This window comes from Schistocerca gregaria, chromosome 1 (genome assembly GCF_023897955.1).
Source record: "Schistocerca gregaria isolate iqSchGreg1 chromosome 1, iqSchGreg1.2, whole genome shotgun sequence".
In the NCBI taxonomy this organism is placed as follows: Eukaryota; Metazoa; Arthropoda; class Insecta; order Orthoptera; family Acrididae; genus Schistocerca; species Schistocerca gregaria.
This window is the reverse complement of record NC_064920.1, coordinates 580,239,276-580,264,251: the sequence shown is the minus strand read 5'-3', so window position 1 is coordinate 580,264,251 and position 24,976 is coordinate 580,239,276. Positions and strand designations below refer to the sequence as shown.

General features: G+C 38.1%; 1 protein-coding gene across 4 annotated transcripts in view; it reads right to left on the bottom strand.

The window, feature by feature from the left end:
• Positions 1–24,976, bottom strand: part of LOC126356979 (helicase domino-like) — a 379,868-nt gene that overhangs the window by 138,552 nt on the left and 216,340 nt on the right. For all 4 annotated transcript variants that reach the window (XM_050007413.1, XM_050007415.1, XM_050007414.1 and 1 more), the window contains 3 exons: positions 19,774–19,945; positions 5,120–5,364; positions 4,858–4,994 (listed from right to left, as the gene is read on the bottom strand). In XM_050007413.1, the coding sequence (XP_049863370.1) occupies positions 4,858–4,994; positions 5,120–5,364; positions 19,774–19,945 (554 nt within the window). The remainder of the gene's footprint in view (positions 1–4,857; positions 4,995–5,119; positions 5,365–19,773; positions 19,946–24,976) is intronic.

The following is a 24,976-nucleotide window of genomic DNA, read 5'->3' as shown; positions in this document are numbered from 1 at the left end:
ACAAAGATGAGGTAGTGATAGAAGAGATGAAATTGAACTGCTCTACTTATTGTTGCATTTTGAGGTGCTGATGATAAAAACACACACACAGAAGACATGGGATGTGGTTTTGATGAAGAATAACCTGGTTTTGGACAAGTATCACAAAGTAAAAACAACAGAATCTAATTAACACTCTAATAAACACAGAACAAGAAATTGGTTTCTCTGTCTTACCGATGAAGGGCCGCTCTGAAAGCTTCAGAAAATTGTGTCAAATTGTAATTTTCTAAAAACTTTGATCTACACTCAAAGCACGTTCCTTCAGTTTATATACACTGAAGAACTGTCGCACCATTCGGTAAAAGTTCTTCTGCCACAAAATGTGCTGCTCTCTTGTGAATCTTTTACATATCCTCAATTTATATTACATAGTAAGACTCTCAGACCCATGATTAATACCTTAAATTAGTTTCAGGAGCTGTTAGCTACCTACTTCACAAACAAATTATGTTTCCTCTGGAATCTTCTTTCTCCACTACTTCCAAGTGTTCATTACTCCCTAAACCACTCTGGAAAAATACACTCACATTTTAATGTTTTACAATTTATTCAGATTCAGTGGAAGATTGTAACAATGCAGCTGAACAATCCAATATGTTACTTTTGTCTGCGTCGAGGGTCGGCTGTCACTAGTCTCTGAGAGCTTTTTGCATTTTACTACAATTATGTACACACATCATTATCTGAAAACAGCCTCATGATGTTGGCATTATTATTCAGCATGTTGTTTATATATGTCAGTAACTGTAACAGCCTTACAGACTTCCTCGGGGGAAAGCCAATGCTACTTTTACATTTGATAATTTCTTCTTGTTGAGAAGTAGGAAGTTCTCAATCCAATCAGAATATTGATCAAATATTCAGTAAATTAACATTTTCTTCTCTAAAAGATCTCAGTACATGAGCATAAAACAAATTTCATTATGTGACAGCAGACCAGTGTTATCTGCAACCCTTTCATCTTGTCATTCATGACCGAGTTGTTTTGCCGATAGTGGGCATTTTTTTAGAAGCACAATAAGTCACTTTATATCTGATTAACATATAACAATTTTCTTTCTTAACGTACCTTTATTCTTCTACTGTAGGTAGCTCACTATTGATAAAATTTTTGCTGTAACACCTCCCACTGTCACCTCCCTCCTTCATTTAAAATTTTCTACACTTTTTGCCCTTATTTTTCTCAAGTCCCACTCCAACTCCGAAAGAAGCTTAGGATGAGGAATTACAATAGTAGGGAGTGCATCAAATGGTAGTGTGCATGTGATTTTCAGTGTACATCATGGTGTGGTCTGTAGACCGTTGGTGGCCTCTAATATACGAACAATGTGTACAATTCACATTCACTTTGGGGGGTAAGAGTTCCTGGTAAGAAAATAATTTACTGTTGGTTATCAAACTTTACACAAATAGTTCCGGCATTGAAACTGATATCCTGCCTGATCTCACACAACAACGGCACTGTAAGAAAATGTGGCAGTTGTCATGGTTTTAATTCACAAATCCTCAAGTCACTCTAAACAATTATCAAGCGGAAATGAAAGTATAAAAGTCTCTCCTGAGATCTGCGAATGTATTTCTACAAAATAGTGATGATTGTACAAAGAAACGAAGACAAATGATTTTGAAAATTTATGTCAAGACCTTTTTAATGTCTGCATAACAGATTTTACTGGCATAGGGCATAGTGCACAGTAAACAAATAGAACTTCCAATATTGGTCTCAGGGTAACCTTTAGGAATGAGCAGCTCATGGGCTCAAAGTGAGTGTGGTGTGCATTTTTAACTTTGGTGTGGTGGATCCATACTTCTTTCAGGACAACAGTATTACAGTAAACAGTAATCGTTACTGGCAATGTTACAGAACTTTTTACAGCCACAGTTGGGTAAAATCATCAATTATTATGATGATAATGCACAGTTTCATTGTACAAAAGTCTCGCCTCATGAACAATATTCCCTATCTCTGATGGTCTTAACAAAGTGATAAAAGAAGAAGCTGTTGGTATTGCATCTCAAATGATTGTCAAATTCATGAATAATACTGAGAAGCGCAACAACATTCAAGATTACTACTCAAGTTCCTTTTTGCTCAAAATAAGCTACAGTAAAAGGGCAACCTGTGTACTTTTATACATATATTTATTTCCCCTGAATTTCAAAGTGTCTTCTGTCACTCCCTGTAATAGAAACCACATACATACTTTGAGGCCAGTACCAATTCAAGCATAGGGATGACAGAGGGAACTAAAGTGATGTAATAAATATACTTTACAGTATATATTCTATAACAGTGTAATCTACCTTACTGATGTACACATTTGTAACTGTCTTGGAGCACTTACAGTAATTTTACAGGATTTTCATTCAAATATAAATTGCTGAGTCTCAAAAGTGCCAATGGCTTCGCAACAGTGATAACACTGAAGTGTGAGATCACTGAAGTTAAGCAATGTCGGGCTGCATCAGCACCTGCATGGGTGACTGTCCTGTCTGGGGAGCACTATTGGCAAGTGGGGTGCCAAGCCCTTGTGAGGCAAACTAAGGAGCTGTTTGATTGAAAGTAGCGAGTCTCATAAACTGAGATATGGCCAGGAGAGTGGTGTGATGACCACACACCCCTACATGACTGCATCCAGTGACACCTATGGGCTGAGGATGACATAGCGGCTGGTCGGTACCCTTGGGCCTTCATGGCCTGTTTGGTCAGAGTTTAGTTTTTTAGAGTCTCAAAAGTAAGGATTGATTGGTTAAAATTATGACTTCCTGCGGCGATCAGCTAGCATGTAAGCAGCAGCAGGCAGAAATCACGTGTGTGTGTGTGTGTGTGTGTGTGTGTGTGTGTGTGTGTGTGTAGCAACAGTTCATATGTTTATTGCATTTTTCTTGCATGACATTGATTTACAATGACTGCAAAAACAAACAATGCATATGGTTTCTCAGTGAGAAAAAGTATAACACAGTTGAATTATATTGTGAACTGTGTGAAAATTTTGGTTCTTCTGAAATGAGGGCAGAATAATGTTGGTAATGAGGAGAGAAGGAACAAGAAGAAAAGTATGTGAATAAAAGAGTACTGGAAAATCATCAGTCTACAATGGATCAATTTGTGCAGGTGTCCCAGGCAACACTGCATTGAATTGTCGAGAGACAGTGTACAAGATGAGTCCCAAAATTATGACAATTCCTCACAAAATACAAAGAATGGTGTCTGCATTTGGAATTTTGAAAAACATATCAGGGATGGAAAGTAATTTATTTTCTCATAAGATCACTGGTAAGCATTTCTCTTACAGTGTTATGGAATCTACAAGGCCCACCTGAAAATAAAGGAAATAAAAGGTTAATATCAAAATACCTTCACTAGCTTTCAAAGTAACAACCATTAGTGACACCACATGCCCAACATCAGTTGTAAAGCTGTTAGAAACTGTTAGGAAATACTTCTTGTGATATCACTCAAAGCAACTCGGTCATGTCCAACATCTACAAAGAATAAGCCTTTCAAGGCTCATTTAAGGAGGGCAACAAACAGATGCCAAATCGGAAGAATAAGAAGGGTGCTGTAGAACAGTCACTTTGCATCATGCGAGAAAGTTGAACCTACAGATATTGTTGATATCCAACAACATGCGAGCTCAGTGATTCACATAGTTCTGCAAGAAGTGATTAGTGACAGTTTGCAACACCTTTATAACCTATATAGAAGTGTGTTGTAGACAACAGTAATTACTTTGAAGGCCAGTAAATATATTTTGTATGCATTTATTTTCTGAGACTGTTCACCAAATTTTTCAGATGCACTTTGTATACAACTGTTCATTAAGTAGTGTTATTCAAACTCATGATATAAATAAGACCAAATGAACATCTGTCTGAGAAAGAATAGGAACTGTTTTGTGAGACTGACAAGGTAGTGTACGAATGATTTAAATTTTTTGGAGCTATGGAAGATTTAAAGTAGGTAAACTACAATGAGAATAATTAAAAGAAAATTATGTTTAAAAATAGAAAGAGTCAAATACATTCTGGTTAAAATTCATATTATGTCCCGACAGTCCAAGCTTTTATGGTCTCATAACCTTATACATCTGTGTATCTCTGATTATTCCTCTTCAAGAGGTTCCAACTTCAAGGTGGCTACTCGAACTTGAGGGGGGCAGGGGAACTCCCTGAGAATTTCAGATGTGAGGAGGAAGATGGTATCAAGAAGCTCCTGATAAATTAATGGTGAGTGGGGAAAGACTTTTCTTTCCTCTCGGCTGAGCTATATACTAGCTATAAGCAGCAGTTTAACTACAGTTTTTAAACATCAATAATTTATAGAGAATAATATTCACATAATTAACACACTTCGAGATATTAAGTATTTTAAAATTGGAAGTAAAAAAAAAAATAAAAAAATAAAAATAAAATAGAAAATATGCTAGGTTACAAATGCAGAATTCCCTGAGACTTGATGAAATTCCTGAAATCCCCTGAGAGTTTGCTGATTTTTCCTGGTACAATGTAATTTCCTGATTGACTGGTTCTTCCTTTTCCACCACTTATCTACAATCCCCTTCCCCCTCCCATCCCCTCCTCCCCACACCACATGCATCCTCCCTCATCATTGCAGCTCATAATAATTCAGAGACTGAATATTTGCTCTGAATATGTTATTCCTTCCTCTATATTCAAGCTGACATAAGTGCAATTCTTGCATGTGTTAAGTATGGCCACTTTTCCTCTATACTTGTAATAACTGCTGGTTGGTATTTTGCCCTTTTCCTTTACACTTCATCTATAATTTCAATAAGAATATACACGACTTACCTATTTCGACACTGCTTTGGAGACCGATATGTACAAGAAACATTGTTTACAATATCTGATACCATATCCCAATTTGGTGTATGTGCTGGGGAAAGTACCATCAAGTTCAACGGTAATTGCAAGAAGCTCTGAACAGCCTGAAATAACAGATTAATGTAGTTATGTACATTAGGGACATGTTTTGCAGCTGTAATTTACACAGTACTAATAATTTCACTAAAGTTACAATTTAAGAAATGCATAAGATGGAAGTAGAATAAACCTGTAAAAGAGCCCATTCCTCATGAATATGCCATTCTGGCACATGCTCTGGTTCAGCTATTTGCTTCACAGTAGCTGCTGGCTTGAGGCTGGAAATGGATAACATGGGGCGTACTGTGCCACCACGATACTTCTGTAATTTCATGTCCCTTCGCATTTTCAGAAGAGCAGGAGAAGGTCGATCAAACAGAGAACGGGGTGCGTACACGGAATCTTCTCTGTGCCGCATTTTATGCGGCCGCCGAGCTGTAAAATAAAAGTTTACACAGGCATGATGACTTGTGTGAGTTTCCACACTAGAGAGAATTTAAGAGCGAAGAATGGAATTACCACTATGCTCCAGAGCTCCACAGTAATCAAACTGTATCACTGGTTAAACCACACGACAGTTTGGTATCTGAAACCTAAGATTTGCCATTCATGGGCAACAATACTCACTCAGCTGTAACACCACAATTCATTTCCTACTTCACAGTCTACATCTGCCCAGTCCTCCTCTCCTAATTTTCCAACTTACACAAAGATTATTGTGTTATGCTTTGCTGTAATAGCTTACTGGGAGAATGGATATGGAGGCAAATGGATTAGCTGTTGCCTTGAGGTTAGTTTCAGAATGAATCTAATTATGCAAAGGAGTTAGTGTTTAAAAAAACCTCATTGAAATACAGGGATGACGAAGATTATTTAAATTCATAGAAACACTAATTTCACTGACTGTACATACTCATGGTGTAGTGGTTAGCATTGCTGTCTCTGGATCATGGTGTCCCGGGTTCGATTCTCGGCCAGGTTGGGGATTCTTTTTCTGTCCGAAGACTGGGCATTTGTGTTGTTATTTTGCAGCACAATCTACACCGCAACACCCTTCCTAGCTTTTCAGACTATTTCTGACCTTCCAGTATAAGGGGTAGTCAAATGAAAATGAGAAAACTGGAAAAAAGTAAATAAACTGTTCATTATTTCAAACATAACCACCAGAAGTGTTAACACATTTATCCCACTGTGAGACAAGACAGTCAATGCCTTATGGAAAAATGTTTACAGTTGCCTGCAGAACCTTGATTGTACTTAGGTGTGTACCTCTTTATCCGAAGCAAACTGACAGCCACGAGTGTCTTTCTTTAGGGCTCCAAAAACATGGAAACTGCACTGGGAGCTATCGGTACTGTATGGAGCATGTGTAAGGAAGTCCTAAAGAAACTTATGCAGCTTACTTAAAAACAACCTTCGAAAACAACCTTAGCTACATAAGGTCCCACTCACTTTTCAATTACACTCCAGAAATTTTGCTGGGAAACTCTTACACATTCTCCATACAGTCTGAATTTCTCCCATATGATTTCCATATTTTTGGAGCCCTGAAGTAAGACATTTGTGTCCATCGATTTGCTTTGGGCAAAGACATGCCTGCCTGGGTACAATCATGATGGTTCCATTGGCAGTCACACATATTTCTGCATGACGGCACTGACTATCTCGTCTCACAGTGGGATAAATGTATTAACAGTAACCGTGATTATTTTTGAAATAATGCACAGTTTACTGAATTTTTGTTCCACGTGTCTTGTTTTCATTTGATTGCCACTGACAGTGGCTGTATAACAGCCAAGGTAGAAGTAGAAATGTCTCATAATAAATTTGTGGTTGTGGTATTCAATAAAAGATGACAAGATACATACATGGTGTACACAAAGTCTGGGAACACTTTCAATTATTTATTGCACAAGAATCAAACACTATACAGATATCATACATATGTAACTCTGAAGAGAAACCCTGGAAGTTCTTTTTCATGTATACTACCACAGCGTAGTTTGGTAATTTGCTGATGGTCAGCACTAATCGCAAACATGGTGAGTTCAGGTATGGAGCAAGCTTCCTGTGTTGGAGTCTGAGAAAAACAAGTGTGCTACAGCTGTTCAACAGATGGTTAGAAACAAGTATAAGAAGCCACTAACGAGGAAGGCCATTTACCACTGGCACAACAAATTCGTTACATTGGGTTGCTTGTGCCCGGCAAAGAGAAGCGGACATCTCTGTGTGAGCGAAGTGAATTCTTCTTCGCCGAGAGCACTGTCACTGGATATTCCTACCTTGTCATGTTGCAGCAATGGCTGATGCAGGACTCTCCATTCATCTTTCAGCAGGATGGGGCTCCACCCCATTTTCATCGTGAAATTCGTGGGTACCTGAACATGGAGCTGCCGCATCGATGGATTGGCCATGCTACAGAAGGGGGCAGCTGTTTTGTGAAATGGCCTGCCCGATCACCAAATCTCACTCCGTGCGACTTTTTTCTGTGGGGACACATTAGATATCTGGCGTGTGTACCGCCTTTACCACGTGACATAGCAGAGCTCCAGGAGAGAATACGGGACGAGACTACCATAGTTGACGATGCCATGCTGGGACGGGTATGGCAAGAATTTGATTACTGTATTGACATCTGCCGGGTTCACATATCGAATGTTTGTAAAAATAACTTTCAGAGTTTCTCTTCAAAATGCAATATGTATGACATCTGTACAACGTATAGTTCTTGTGCAATAAATAATTGAAAGTGTTTCTGGACTTTAAGTACACTCTGTATTTGAAATCCTCTACTTTCAAATGTGAGTCCAGAGTCCTAAACATTGCACCATCATACTCAATTGTGTCTGCAATATATTAGATTTGTATCTCCTCAAGTAGGTATCAAAGCTCTTTTCACAGAAGTGTCTTTTCCGTCTTAATTACCAAAGTGTCATACTAGAGTCAGTGCCCTATTAAATTACTTGTGTACTCATGCTTGCTTGTAACGAGTAGTTGTTTGTGTGTACCAATTCACCACAACTGCATGTTTTCTGACAGTATCAAGTTATGGAAGTGCGATTATGAGGAACACTCAATCTTACAAAATGTTGGAATGCGTTAACATCATTAAACAACCAGCAATGATGGTTGAGTTTGTTACTTAATGAACAAGTCCAAATTCGCAGTGAATGTTCTTGAAAATGATGTTTGGTGTATTCTCTACATCTGTGAGAACTGAAAGAACAGGAAAAGGGCTGTCCAAACATTTGGAAATAACAACATTATATTTTTTCCTAGAAGAAACACATACAAACAAACACATCAAACAATATTTATGATACATAGCTCCTCTTTGTTTAACCTTTGTGTCTTGTCTTCTTTTAAGTGACAACAGGGCTGACTTTTTCACAGTTGAAACCACCTTAATTGAAAAAAAAATCATTCATTTATCTACGCACGGTGTAGGACTTTTCTTCGTCTAGGTATTGCAAAACCTAAGTAACGTTTTGCTGTCACATATTTGGTCTCTCTTGCTGCAGAAAATTCATATAGTGCTGAACTCTACATTCAGCATGACCAATTGATCACTGATAGTATTGAGCCAATTGCAATCTGGTTGGCTTATGATAGGTGCCCAGCACAGAGTTCACTTACAGAATATCGTTGTTTATGTTAAGCCTCCTATTACCAGAATTTTTTTGTCTCACTGAGTACCACTGGGATCATGCGGATCCCAATTAATTTATGCATAATATATTGGAACTATTTTAATGAACTACAAAGGATACTAACATAAAAAAGGGCATTACAGAGGTTCAGTGCAACAGTAATGACCATATTTTCATAAATATTATGCTGAAGAAACAAAAACAAATTTACATTGGGTTCATATTGATCCCAGCAGTACTCAGACAAAAAGAAGAAGAAGAAGAAGAAGAAGAAGAAGAATCAATTTTAATGTGTTGTAAACATAAAATTGAATGTCATTAAATACAACTGGCTCAGGGAGGGGAGCATATACTTTGAAAAAAATATATAGCTTTCAAAACAAGAGAGATGATTTTTTTATCTACATCCACATCTATACTCTGCAGACCACCATGAAGTGCATGACAGAGTGTACACCCTACTGTATCAGTTATTCAGGTTTATTCCCATTCCATTCATGTATGGAGCACGAGAAGAATTATATGTTTGAATGCCTCTGGTCAATGCTGTAATTATTCTAATCTTGTTCTACGATTCTTATGTGAGTGATATGTAGAGGTTGTAGTATATTCTTAGAGTCATCATCTAAAGCTGATTCTTGAAATTTTGTTTATAGACTTTCTCAGAGCAGTTTACGCCTAACACACTGTCAAAGTCCTCAATCCAGTCACAAATTTCACTTGATACCCCACACAATTGTACTTTTGATAGTAAGTGTAAGTGTGGCAGTGAAATAAAGACATACTGCATCTACCTGACTGTCTTGATCCAAAGCTTTTAGTCAGTCTAGTGAAAAAAGTGCAAGTTGGGTTTCATATGATCAATGGTTTTGGAATTCATGCTGGTTGGCATTGAGGTGGTCATACTCTTCAAGATACCTCGTTATGTTTAACCTCAGAAGGTGTTCTAAGATTGTACAACAAACTGATGTCGAGGATATTAGACAGTAGTCTTGTGAATCACCTCCTGTAGAAGGGTATGACCTGTGCTTTTCTCCAAGAAATGGTCATGGATTTTTGTTTGAGGGATCTACAACAGATTATAGTTAGAAGAGCAGCTAACTGAGCTGCAAATTCAGTATGGAATCTGACAGGGATTCCATCGGGCCCTGGATCTTTGTTCAATTTTACTGATTTCACCTGTTTCCCAACACCAACATCAGTAATACTTATTTCATTCATCTTTTCAATTATACGAGGATTAAACTGGGGAGTACTCTTGTATTTTCCTTTGTAAAGGAATATTTGAAAATGGAGTTAAGCATTTCAACTGTTGCTTTGCTTTTCTTAATTTCAGTTTGCCTCATTCACTAGGAACTGGATTGTAACTTGGAGGCACTAACAGCCTATATGTACAGCCAGAATTTCTTTGGGTTTTGTGGAATATCATTTGGCAATAGTCTTCTATGGTACTCACTGTAGACACCACGCATTGCTTTCTTGGCAGTCAAGCACGTTTCATTCAGCATCTCTCTATGTACAGCCCTATGCTTTATTTTACATCTATTATACAGTAATCTCTGTTTCTTTAGAAGTTTCTTTATGGTAGCTGTATATGTTGGAGGTTCCCTCCCATTATGAATTGTTCTGCTGGATACATAGCTATCCAGTGCATGGTCAACTAGTCTTTTAACCTTGTGTCATAGTTCCTCTACATGCTCCTGCCTTGTGCTGAAGGTTTCAAGTTAATAACTAAGATATTACACTACTGAACATATTTATTTTCCTGCTTGCTTCAGGCGTCCTTTGTACTTTGGTAATCATTGTTTTCACAACTATGCCATGATCACTGTTATCAGTTTCAATGTGGGTATTTTCAAAGAGGTTAGGTCAGTTTGATGCTACTAGAGTCAAAGTATTTTCGTAAAGAGTGGGGTTCGTAATTATATGTTCTAGGTAGTTTACAGAGAAGGCATTTAGTAATGTTTCACAGGATGTCTTATAATGAACACCACTAACAAAACTGTAATTTCCACTATGATTGTTAGATGGTTAAAGTCTCTGCCAATGATTACAGTACGATTGGGGAACTTACAGGCTAGTGAACTGAGGTATTCTCTAAAGTTTTCAGATGCATCAGGAAACGAGTCTGGCAGGTGACAGAAGGATCCAACTGTCATTTTACAGACATCACTGATACTGAGTATTGCCCAAACAATTTCACGTGCAGTTTCAATTTTTATATTGGGGGGATTTGAGATTCTTGTCTACTGTGACAAATACACCAACTTCAATTCCCATTTGCCTAGCCTTTTGATATACATTTAAATTTTCCTCAAAAATCTCACTGCTATCAATTTCAGGTTTCAACCAGCTTCCTGTACATATTGTTATGTGAGCTTCACTGTTTTTCAAGTGCAATTCAAACTCTGACACTTTGTTGTGAATGCTTCAGCTGTTAACCATTAGGATTTTAATACTTCCACATATGAAAGGCATTTCTTTCTTTCTTACACTAACACTATAAAACCCCTGTGTGCACCCCACACACAGTCAGCTACCTGAGTAGCAGCCTCTGACATGTAGCGCACAATTGATCCTTTCAGGGTGACCCTACAGTTCTCAACCCTATGAAGCAAGTCCAGGAACTCGCAGTCTAGCTTCTCACAGAACCTTCGAAGACTCTGGTTCCGTCCTTCCACTCAACTCAGAACCAAAGAGCCACAATTAGTCCTGGAGACAATGCTAAAAATTGCGAGCTTCATTGAAACTCCGTGCACAAGGCTGGTCTTCTCGACTTTCTCTGCCAGTTGCTGGAATGATTTATGTATGACAGGCATCATTTGTTCCAATATGTATCATTTGTTCCAATATGTGCCACAGTCTACAGCTGGTTGCACACTGTTCCCTCAATGAGTGCTGGAACAGCCTCTTCCAACATGTTGAAAGAGGCCCCCAGGCATACACACTGAGTGCACCTGGTGTCCTTTCCTGTCCCTTGCTACCATTTCCCCGCCATTCGCCATACATCTGACCTGGCAACAATTTAAAGACCCCTACCCTTTTGACACTGGACAAAACAATGTGCTTATATTGATCCCAGTGGTACTGGAAAGAGTGTAACAACATTTGATGAAACAAACACTAATGACTGGTACAATAGTAAGCAAGAAATATTATTTTTACTGTTGCAGATGTTTTTTAGAACAGCTGTTCACCATAACATTCATCCTTCTATTTCCATAAATGTTACTTTCAGGATACAAATGAGATGGGATCATACTGAACCCAAGTGTACTCAGTGCATAACACCATGTAAAATTTTTAATGTGTTGTAAATATAAAAATGAATGAAACATCATGGGATACAACTGTCTCAGAGAGAGAAAGTAATATATTTTGAAACTAACAATTTTGCAAACAAGGGAGATATATATATATATATGTATATTCCCATAGTCCTTTTGGGGTAATATTGACCCTTGTGGTACTAGGAGGATTAACTGGCCTTTATGCAGGAATGGACAGAAACATAATGATACTGAACACTAATGGTTGAAACACTTCAAGTGGAAATTTCCATCTAGAGGTGATTCCTATCCTCCCCCCCCCCCCCTCTTTTTTTTTTTTACAGGACAAGGAGCTGAACTATTATCTGTGACAACAAGAATTGCAAGATGAGACTAATTTTCTAACTACCATTATCTGTGACAAGAATTGCAAGATGAGTATAATTTTCTAACTACCTACTATCTACAATCTGTGTTCTCAAATGGAATTTCATACATTTCTACATCTGTTACATCAACAGAAATGCCATAAACATAATTCCGTGTTCAGTTAACCCCTTAACATAAAACCCTGAGTTAAATTATTTTTATAATTTCATAGACACTTAAAATCGCGATTATACTTGCGTAACTTAAGAACAGAGCTTTGAAAAACTAAAACTTTCGTATATCCACTTCAGCACTGATAGTTAACTATTTGGCCACTAAAGAGCAAATGGCCCTACATTTGTTGCCTGGTAGTCATGTTTTGGTTGAGGTAACTGCCACTAGACTCCATCTTTACTGTGTGCAGCGTTGGAAACTTGACAACAAAATGTGCTCTCTCAGACTCTCTCTTCTATTTAGGCAGTGCTTTCAAAAAAGGATGGCTACAGTGGTCCTGAGTTTAACTTTCAATTTATTGGTTCAAAAAGTGAAGAAGAATGTGATGGTACTTCATTAGAGACTGCAAGTGATGAAAGTTCATCAGTTGAGTGAAAAGTGCTCACAGAGCATTCCAAACAGCTTCTCTAAGAGTTTTGGTCAAAGGAAACCATTGTTAAATACATGGTTAGACTTCATAGCTACACAGAAACTAAGAAATGACTTCATGTTTCAGGATATTTTAGTCAAAGTAACTTATTACTTTGAGCTTTCTATCTATATATAATGTCATTCATTATACAATTTTTATTAATAAAGAAAATTATTTTTTGGATCATAATTTGAAAACAAGAAACAATATGAATGGGCTGTGGGAAGCAGGTTGTTTAGAACTGTCACTACACCAGCACAAATCTTCAAAATAAAATTTAAAAGAATTCCAGTAGTTATGATATAATACTGACAAAGTTTATTAAAGAGCATGTTTCTGAGTTTAGTAACATATTAATTTATATGCACTTCCAAGCAGAACAAAAAACAAACATTGGACAAAAGAAAAGGGGCAAAGCAGTACTAGCCAGTCGCTCTGTATTAGACCTAAAAATGATGCTCAATTATCGTTCATGAATCAGAGGGAGATAAAATAGTGCTCAGAAAAAAGCAAAAACATATTTACATAACAAATAAAACTGAGGAAAGAAAACCACTCATATGGGTGATGTATAGACTCATGCAAAGGTACTGACACTACTGGCATTTGAGGTTTGTTTTAAGTGTAAGTGTGTCCCTCTTCCACATACACACTTGTGGCACACTGATTGTTTATGAGTTGTTGCTCAAGTTGACAGGAGTAGGACAAGAGGTAGGATATGTGGCAAATGGAAAGTGATACGATGTATGGGGCCAGAAGTAGGTGGGGTAATGCCAATGGGTATAAACAGGAAGTGGCAAAATGTGGATTGAACAGGTGACATTCAAAACACAAAGAAGTTTCTTGGGAAAGGGATTAGGGAGGATTGGTGTGGGGGGAGGAGAGAAAAAAATAATTATGGAGGTTAAGGAAACGAGAGTGAGATATGGATGACTAGAGATTTAGGTCAAGGGCATTTCAATAATTCAAGGTATTTTGGAAGTTCCCACCTACACTGTTCAGATGAGAGAGGATCCAAATCAACCAGCTTGGTTATATTTGTGGTTGTGTTTGTGACAGTTGTACTTTCACTCAAAAAAAGAGTGGTATCCTGAAAACTAGTCAAGTCACTGTAACAGGTGTCAATCAAGTAGAGGTGAGTAACTGCCTTTCTTCATTTTTATTTTCCTCTTCCCATCCTGGAATTTCCATTACTGAAATATATTTACATAAAATCCAGATGAAATTTATCAAATCAAAAATATAAAGATGTGTTCAAATCCAGGAGCAGAGAGTATTGGAGAGCAGTAGCAGTAGAGCCCTATACAATTTGCAAAGGAAGTAGAAAGATGAGACAAGCACGTATTAAAAAAGTGCATATTATGTGGTTGCAAATTATCATTCCTGGTATTTCATTTATATGCTCACGAAATGATAGAAGAAGTGTAAGACGTTCACGGATATGTCATATCCAGGACCTCCTACTATGAAAGCATTTCAGGGACTTGGGATGAGTCATAATAAATTATAAGAGAACAGTAGTTAATAAAATTGTAAACGAAATCTTTGCATTCAAGAGGGGTAGTACTACTTGTGTTACTTATTAGAATTTTACGTAGTTAATTTCTATTCCTGGGACCTGCAGGTTATTGCCATTTGCTTGCAACTGCATACATGTATTATTATGTTACGGAAAGTTATCGTAGAAAGTGAACAATGTGTGTGTGTGCGTAATTTGAAACAGTTTTCATCCTAGTGGAGTTTTCAATCTCGTTTGTGTGCCTATCGACAATTCATTTGTCACATTTATTTATAATACCATAAGATCAAACCATTTAGTTGTTCGTCACAACTACCATAAAATCGTCCATGATAATCCTGTCTCTGATGTGGTTGACTTTGATCATTCAATCATTATGCTTGTAAAGGAGGTAAACACTGAAAAATCCCTTCAATGCCTTTAACAAATCAATTATAGTGTTCCAGAATAAAAGCAGGCCAGATACTAAGACACTACTCAACAAAGGATTCCACATTTAACTTCCATCCTCCCTCCTTCCCCTACCTTGGGCCCTTTTCTGTTACAGAAGGAAGTGTGTACTTTGATAAAGTAATCTGCTAGCTAGGAAAGTGGGAGGGAGGGGTGGCAGGTGCATGAGCTACATATGTGATGCACAGGGTCAGAAATGGTGGAAAGTGGTGCATGCTGAAGGTGACATGGAGATGTGAACTGGAACAGGGGATGAAGGAACGGGAAATTGCTGGGTGGAGGATGTAGTGACAGTGTGTTCAAAGAATAAGCCCAGGACAGTAACGGGAGTGAAGACGTGTTGCAAGGATAACTCCATGTGCGTAGTTCAGAGAAGCAAATGAAGGAGGGGAGGATCCAGATGGCTTGGGTTCTGAAGCAGTCATTGAAATTGAGCATGTTATGCTCAGCTGCATGTTGTTCCACTGAGTGGTCAACTTGGTTCTTGGTAACAGTTTTGCATTGGCCATTCATCAAGGTTGACAGCTAGTTGGAAGTCATAATGACACAAAAAGCTATGCAGTGTTTGCAGCAGATTAGGTATATGACATGGCTGCCTTCACAGGGAGCCGAGCCTCTGATGGGTTAGGATAAGCCTGTGACAGGACTGGAGCAGGAAGTGTCGGGTGAGTGAATTGTCTGGTACCTGGGTCTTCCAGAGGGATATGATCTTTGTGGCATTGGGTTGGGGGTGGGAATGGCTTAGGGATAGTAGGATGTTGTGTAGTTGGGTGGAAAATAGAATACCACTTTAGGAGGGGTGGATAGTATCTTGGGTACGATGTTCCTCATTTCAAAGCCCTTACAACGGATAGCTGATTTGTGGGGTTGGTGGAGGGAGGATTGGTACAGTGGGAGGATTGATGGAGTGTGAGGATATGGCACAGGAAATCTGGTTGCAGCTAGGTTTGGAAGGTAATGCTAGTCTGTGAAAGCCTTCATGAGACCTTCAGCATACTGGCCAAGGGAGTCTCATCATTGGAGATATGTTGTAAATGAGTGGCCAAGCTATGTGGGAAAGACGTTTTCGTGTGGAAGGCATGGCATCTATTGAAATGCAGGTACTGTTAATGGTTAGTGAATTTAATGTGTGCAGAGGTGTGGATGGAGACACCACAGAGGTGGAAGTTAATGTCCAGAAGGTGATATGGTGGTTTGAGGAGGACCATGTGAAGTGGATGGGAAATGTGTATGTTGTCAAGGGCTGGGAGTTTTGGGAGGCTAGAAAGGTTTTCTCTACATGGTCCAGAAATATGTTAGCATAGGAAAGTGCCCACGACTGTGCTGCGGATTTCTCTGTATAACTTCCCTTCAAAGGAAAAGTAGTTGTGTGTCAGGATATAGTTGGTAAGTAGTATAAGAAATGAGGTAGTAGGTTTCGAATATGAAGGACGTTGGAAGACGTAGTGTTCGATTGCAGTAAGACAATGGGCATGAGGGATGTTGGTGTGTAGGGAGGTGGTCTCAAAAGTGATGAGAAGGGATTCAGGAGGAATGGTGGAGAATAGGTAAAGGAAGTGGTTAGTGTTTAGTATCTTTGATGTGGGATGCCTGGTTTTGGACAACGGTAATAAGAGCAGAAATTCTTTCATTGCAAACACAATAACCAACTACAATGAGGCGTCCAGGATGGTTGGGATTGTGGACTTTGTGCAGAAAGTTGGTGTGTGGGATGGTGTTGTGGTCAGGAGGGAAATAGATTCCAGGAAGTGGTTATGGGAAGGTCCTATGGATTTCAATAGGGTTTGAAGGTTATCATGGACTTTTGGGATGGACTCACTATGGCAGAGCTTGTAGGTGGAGGAATTAGACACTTGGTAGAGGTCTTCTGCAAGGTAATAACTGTGACTTACCATGACAGTGGTAGATCCTTTGTCTACAGGAGGTTTATTAGATCAGACTCTGTTTTAAGTTTGTGTATGGCTGTTTTCTTCTGCTGAAAGGTTAGTGTTATTAGGTGGGGATCTGGGAAAGAATGGTGAGACCAAGTCAGAGGTAAGGGATTCCTGGAAGATAAGCAAGGGGTGGTAGGGGTGGTAAGGTAGGAGAGGGTGAGCGTTACATTTGGATAGTAGTATGTTCAGTATTGGGATAGGTTGACTTGGTAGGAGGGAGTGAGGGCAAAGAAGAGTTTCCGATGAAGGAACAGGGAGGAGAGTAGGCCTTTTACAAGTCCAACATGGTTAATCTCTGCTGAGGCCTTTGGACAGGACTGAAACTTCTGTAGGGCTGAGGTATTGGGTGGAAAGATTAACAACAGTGTTTTAGGTTTGTTTGGGTTCTGAATTTTGAGGTGTGGGAAAGGAATTTTGGATGGTGTGGTAAATTAAAAAGATCAGCTTGGCAGGGTCTGGGTGCTATGAGGGTTTGACAAGTGGAACTTTCCTATAAAGTGTTGAGACTTTAACACAGCTGTTCTTCTCCCTTAAGCAATCACAGACATGGAGACGCAATGACATGCAAAATATATAGAAGTGTTATAATAAACACATATTTAATTTGACTCTGTGCATTACATTTTTTTAATCTGTAACTAATATTTAATATTCATGTATTTATTTTTGTTTTGTATCATGCACACAAACAACACAACTTTCTGGAGACAGTATTTTAAAAGTAATAGGCATATATGCTGAGCCAGCCACCATTGCAATTTCAATGACTGTTGCAATTGCAAGAAAATCTATTGTAGACCTCTACATTCATTGTACTCAAATTACACAAAAAATTTTGTATTCTTTTCAATTGTTAAGAACTAGAAAAACTGAAAGGAGAATATTGTCACATATTTTGAGTTAAAATTTGTTCAGTGCACATTAGCAACTCATCAGAGAACACATGTTTATTTATATGTGATCTATGGGCATATAACTGATGTCAATAACTCCAGTTAAAACAGTGAACATACACAGAAAGAAAATATTCACTGGTTAATACTTACAGCCTTATTTACTGAGAAGAAAAACTATTTCTGGGAAGTTAATGCCATTATTTGCATTTTGAAGTTTTTATAATTAAAGAAGTATTGAAACAAAATAAAAAGAAAACTATTTCACACTGGAAGCTATTATGACTCTTAAAAGTAACTCTGAGCTGATGTGATGATGGATTTAACATGTAAAAGAGAATATCCATGGTTTTATTCAAGTATCACTAGAGACTAAATATTGTAATACTGTATAATTCAGTCTTCATTTTTTTTTTCACAAAACAGAAAGAACCTGCAGTTTACCAAAGGAAAACAACAATTATGAGGCTGATTAATAATAAAGAAATTACACAGAATATTGTGTTTTATGATGAAGAGGAACAACCAACCAATCACTGTTCAGAGTGTGATCATGTAATTAAAGATATCCCCAGACAATTGAAAATTAATCAAAGTTTTGGGCGTAAGAACTGAAATATTACTGTATCTCATTGCTACCTATCAGAACCCCTCGGAGAGCATTATAGATAAACACCAGTCCTCATTGTCCAATTGTAAAGAGACCTGTTTCCAAATTACATACAAAAGTAACCACTTCAGTATACATATAATTCGAAAACGATGCTTTGCTGAAACCATATGCGTAAAAGCCACCATGTGCACTTTGAATGTGCCCCAAAAGCATTTAGCATTGTTCTTATGTGAGAAACACAATATAAATGTAAAATTAATACTGTAACTAATTGAAAGAAATAGAGCACATGGTCAGGAGCTACCAGTAAACCTATCAGTATAAAATTACTACAGCAAATTAAATAGAACATATAAATAAAGCATGTTAATTGAATCTCTGAGATACGTTAGCACTAAAATTCAGGCACTAGTTGATTTGTTATAAACAAATTTAGAAATGTAATTGTTACCTGTAAATAATTGGTCAGAAAATGTTATATTAACTCGTAACTAAGTTGAAAATAGGTTCACCTTGTTCAGCACTGAGATTGTAAATTTTAGCAATGTGTAGCTGATATTCGGTTTAACTTTTAATTGTGATTTTACATAAAATTGTAATTTTCATTGTAGGTAATTGTTAACAAAAGTATAAATAGAGGTCACGCAGGCACCTTGAGGCAATCGTTTTTTGGCTAGGGTTGCAAGCAATTGTATTGTAGGCTCACTCCTTAGTTGATTGTTGTGAACTCTGTGTCGTTTGATGTCAACTTTGGGTACATGTGATGTAACCGGTACAGTTCACCAAGCTCGGACACCAGAGTTCTGGAAATATATTGGTATTAAAACTACACTGTATTTTGGAATTTATTTGGGAGTTTCCGCAATCCTTTTCATAGGCTGCAGAGCCACGAGACATGAATCCAGGAATTTTACAAAACCCTGAGAACTAAACAACTCTAAATGTTGGTAGAATTGACGTGGAAACAACAGCTCATCGACTGGACATTTCACTCAAAACATTTGCAACACGGAGGTGGGAAAATATAAACATCTCAGAACACAAGTGTCACTGATAGCCCTTGATTTCAGTTTCCATAGTAAAATTTCATGAGCAAAGTATTTTCAAATGGTGGAGTAAATGAAAACTGGGATCAAATTAAATCTGGTATATACAAAGCAGCAGAAAAGATAGTTGGAAAAATTAAACCCAAAAACAAGAGGAAATGGATTACAGCATATGTTATTGAGCTTTAATTGAGTGTGTCTATCTGCAACTCAGCATCTCCGTTACATGGTGAGTAGCAACTTTCCTTCTCATAAAATAATATATCTGCTCTTTTCATCAGGCAAATAACACAAAATAAGGAACACTGTATGCAAATACAATATACTATTGGAAAACTGGACGTGGCTTCTGGGGGGGGGAGGGGGGGGGGGGACAAGTACACATTCATAATAAACAAACAGAGCCGACTTCTATTTAATAGCTGTAATTACAAACAAAAAGGTTACAAACATACCATCTCTGTCTGATCCAGGAGAAATGTCCAGTCTATATCGCTTGAAGTCCTTCTTTACATAAACTGCAGGTAGCTGAGATTCAGACATTATTGTTTGTTCATATAGAAAACCAAGAGAGTGATCTATATAAACATCATTTTCATCTTGTGGTGGAGTTGGTGGACACCACATCTGGAAATGTATCACAGCCTTTAGACATACAACTTAAGTCCGTCGTATAACATGACAATAAACCAAATACTAAATATAAATTCAAAAATTTCGAAATCATAAATTGTATATATATTGGGACCTAGAAGCATGCACTTTTGAACTAATACAGCAATTCTTGATGTTGTTACACTGTACAGGTCACTACTGGGTAGCTGGAGAGAGTTTTGAAGCCTTACTGTAGTATCTGAAAGACAAAAGGAAGATATTATTGATTGGTGGTTTTTCTATAAATCTGACGGGAACAATGATCTAGAGATGTTATAGGCCATTTACAATATAGTATCAGTCACAAATTCCATTATGCGAGTTGCTGAAGGTGTTAGTAACCTGGTCAACTATGTATTCATATAGCAAGCATAAGGTAAACAAGCAGATGCCTATCTTGTGGTAAATGGGTTGTCAGATGACATTGCTCAGTTAGTCACAATATATAAATACACCATGTATGCAGATCAGAACTACTCAAAGAAAACAATGAGATAGATTAATGACAAAACAATGGAAGACTTTAGAGTAAGCTAAAAAATGGTGACTTCATAAAATTTACATTTAGCCTAATCCCAACTCTAATTTCAACATGTTTTGTAATTAACTTTGTATCCACTTATGAATTTTTTTCCAAAAAATAACTAAATAACTAGGGAGTCTCCAAAGAGATGTTTTATGATTACAAGTAGCAGAGTATTTCAAAATGAAAGAGGGACATCTATAAAATAGCCTGAACAAATAAGAACCCAGAAGTACTTTCATATTATAAAAATGTGTAACATGTTATAAAAATTAAAAACCTCAAAAACTGACAGATTAGACAATAAATAAAATCATCTTGGAGTATTGTTAAAACAGTCAGGGAAAGAAGCCATTGAAGGCTATTCCTTTCAAAGAGAACGGAAGAAATATAAAAGACAGTTGATGTGTAACAGATATTTACAAACAGAGGAGGAAATTGGTCCAAGAGTTCCAGAAGATAAAGTAACAAAAATAATCAGTTTTGAAAATACAAGTAACTGAATACATACAAAAATCTACTCACCTTAAGCAGTGGCAGGAGGACACACTTATAAAGGCATTACAGTCTGCAAGCTTTCAGAGCTGGTGGCTCCTTCTTCGGGCAGAAGAAGGCAACTGGCTCTGAAATCTTGCAAACTGTAATACCTTTTTGTATGTGTGTTCCCTGTTGTCACTTAGTGAGAAGATTTGGAGTTAATGATGTGTCCAATACCACATTCAAAAAATTTTGGTCCTACAATATGTAATGTACTTAGCGAAACATGTAATACACCATTAATTTAGGGTAATTTTTTAGACAAATTAAAATACAACATTTTAAGGCATCTCTATGATAAAGGTGACTCTACAGATCTCAATAACTACTGGCCAGGCTCACTGCTCACACGATTTTCCAAAATTTTTTTGAGAAGTACTGTATATGAGAACTGCCACCTATCTGTCTAGTAATTGAATATTTAGTTCATCAAAATATGGATTTCATGGGGCTGCTCTACTGAGGCAGCTCTTACTGAGCATATAATAAAACTTCAAATGGTTAAAAGTATAGGAAGCTGGGATCTTTTACATGTTATTGTACAAAGATAGATGCCACAGTACGTGCCTAAGAGAGAGAGTAGGGAAAAAGTGGACTTCTGTAGGATTCAATCATGAGCACATTACTGTTCTTGCTCTATGTTAATCATCTACCATTTTATTTGAATCAGTGTCGCCCTAACTGATGAAAAGTGCGGTCTTGAAATCATTAGACATAATGTTACCAAAAAGTTAGATACTGGGCTTAGGTGGTGTAGTGAATTGTTGCCAGAGTCCGGGGAAGCAGGGCCTGTGGTCAGTCACCATAAGAAAGATGTACTAAAATGACTGTCAAACAGTGGAGTCGTTAGTAGGCCCACATATGTCTTGTATAAGGTGACCAGCTGTTGATTTACAAGAGCTGATAGAACATGATGAGTGTAGTATAGTTAAAGAAACTTAGCCAGCATTCTACATGCAATAGAAAAGTTAAGATGAGGGAAGAGAAGGAACAACAGGTAATAAAGGGGACTCCATAATGTGGCCAATATAAGTAGATTGGTATTTGTTGCGACCAAGCGAAACTATTTTCAGCTGGCCACAACAGTTGAGTCTTATGATTGCTCTCAGAGATGGCTCATCAAATGAGAACACATGAAATATTTGTTCGCTTTATTACATAAATGAATAAAAGATTTATTTAACTATGACACTCTTCTTTATCACAAGAGTACTTGATAATTTACAGCTGTCATGGACTTGCAAAGCATCAACTGATGCACTAATTAACAAACTGTTCTCTTCAGGTACAATGTTCAACAATTCCATTAGAAACTTTAACTATCGCATTGGTCTTAGACGATAATGTTGACTACAGTAGCTGGGTCTCGAGCTGGGCAGAGTACCTGCTAGCTTAACACTATAGTGACTAAGCTTCCTATAGTGACTAAGCTTCAGGGTGCTGCTGTGCTGAGAGGGGACCCACGGTCTTCAGGGGTGCCTCCCATCCTTTGTTGCAAATTGCAATGAGCCCTTGTTAATGTCTGTGGTATTGACTTGTTTTGCCAACTTTGGAGTGGCAATTCGATCTCTGTACAATATCAAAGTATTAACATTACCTCATCAGCCAACTACAAAAATCTGAGCATCTCTCTTCTTCCACACACCTTAGGGTAATGCCAGGCAGAAGGGGCTGGAGGAGGAGGAGGAGAGGTCAATATTCAGGGGACAGAAGCCTTGAGAACATCAGCCGACTCAGTCGGGAAAGTCCAAATCAGCCATTTGGCAGAGAAGCAGCAATTGGAGCTGCGTGGCAGAGTTGGATGGGCACTATGTTGTAAGTAGCAAAGCCATCGGGGACCTAGATGTTTCATTGCTGGCTCTGTTTGTCAGGGGCACATAAACAGAGACTTTTTACTTCATGCTGGGGAAAAGTGGATGACTTCACTGTCTTTACATTTTTGGCTTGCCATTCATTTGTGAAAGCATTTCAGGTTGGAGGAGAGGCTTAGTATCTTATACAGTTTGAATAAATACCTAGTTAACTTCATGTCTTGGATTTAGTAATTTGTCCTTGTCATTTTTATCTCTTCCCAAGATACCATTACAGATTTCTTCCAGCTACAACAAGTTTATTAAAAGACCTCACACGATGAGCACAGGGTGTTACCAACTACAGGTGGTGGCTCGTGTCAGTACTAACAATGTGTATCACTTTGGATTGAAAGAGATTCTTACTGGATTCAGGTGACTAGCTGAAGAGGTAAGGATTACCGGTCTTGCTTGCGAGATGAAGGCTGAGCTCACCATCTGCAGCATCATCGACAGAACTAATTGAGGACCCTTGGTACAGAGCCAAGTGGAACACCTGAATCAGAGATTCAGACAGTTTTGTGATTATGTAGGTTGCAGATTTGTCGACTTGTGCCATAGGGTGGTGGGATTTCGGATTCCATGCTAAATAGGTCAGGACACCACCATACACACAAAGTAGCTACATGGGTAGTGGAGTCTGAGTGGAATGGACTGAGCAGATTTTTAGGCCAGAGGGTCTCAGGAAAGTACAGAAAGGGCTTCAGTCTCAAAAAGGCTGCATGACAAGCACAGGAAGAGAGTAGAGCTAGGGACAATCAGTATTGTAGTCGTGAACTGTCACAACTGTGCTGGGAAAGAACCACAGCTGTATGAGCTAACAAAAAGCACTGACTTACTGTATGAGCTAACAAAAAGCACTGACATACTGTATGAGCTAACAAAAAGCACTGACATACAGATAGTTACAGGTACCAAAGGGTGGTTAAGCCAGTGATAAGTTCAGCTGAAATTTTTGCAGCGTACCTAATGGTGTCCAGAAAGGATTGATGAAACACAGTTGATGGTGGGCATGTTTGTTGTTGTTAGAAGTACTTTATCATGTAACAAAATTGAGATACATAGTTCCTGTGAGTCCGTGTGGGTAGAGGTTATATGTGACAACCAAAATAAATTAAAAGTTGGTTGCTTTTTCTGACTCCCTGATCCAGATGATAGATTTGCCAGAAGATTCAATGAGAACTTGACTATCATCTAAAATAGGTGCTCCACTCACACAATTATAGTTGCCAGTCGCTTCAATCTACCCTTATCATGTTGGAGAAAAACCACATTCAAAGCTGGTGGCATTGGCAAAAATACACATTCAAAGTTTGTGGCAGGTATAAAACACTGTCTGAAATCTTACTAACTGCTTTCTCAAACAATATTTTCAGCAAATGAATCAGGATACAAATTGAAGTGAAAATAAATGCAAAAAATACTTGAGCTCTTAGCACCAAATAATACTGACCAAATAGTGAGCATCATGACGGATACAGGGATTAGTGACCACAGGGTCATTGTAGCGAGACAGACCACCAAAGCATCAAAATCCACTAAAAATGAAAGCAAAATATATTTATTTAAAAAAGCAGATAAAATTTGCTTGATGCCTTCTTCAGAGACAGTTTCCTTTCCTTCCCAACTACCTATGTAAGTGCAGACCAAATGTAGCTTAGATTCAAAGAAATAGTATTGGTGACAATTCTACATCTGCATCCGTACTCCGCAAGCCACCTGATGGTGGGGTAGGGTACCCTGAGTACCTCTATCGGTTCTCCCTTCTATTCCAGTCTCGTATTGTTCGTGGAAAGAAGGATTGTCGGTATGCTTCTGTGTGGACTCTAATCTCTCTGATTTTATCTTCATGGTCTTTTAGCGAGATATACGTAGGAGGGAGCAATATACTGCTTGTCTCTTCGGTGACGGTACGTTCTCGAAACTTCAACAAAACAAAAGCCCGTACCGAGCTACTGAGCATTCTCTCCTGCAGAGTCTTCCACTGGAGTTTATCTATCATCTCCATAACGCTTTTGCGATTAATAAATGATCCTGTAACGAAGCGCGCTGCTCTCCGTTGGATCTTCTCTATCTCTTCTATCAACCCTATCT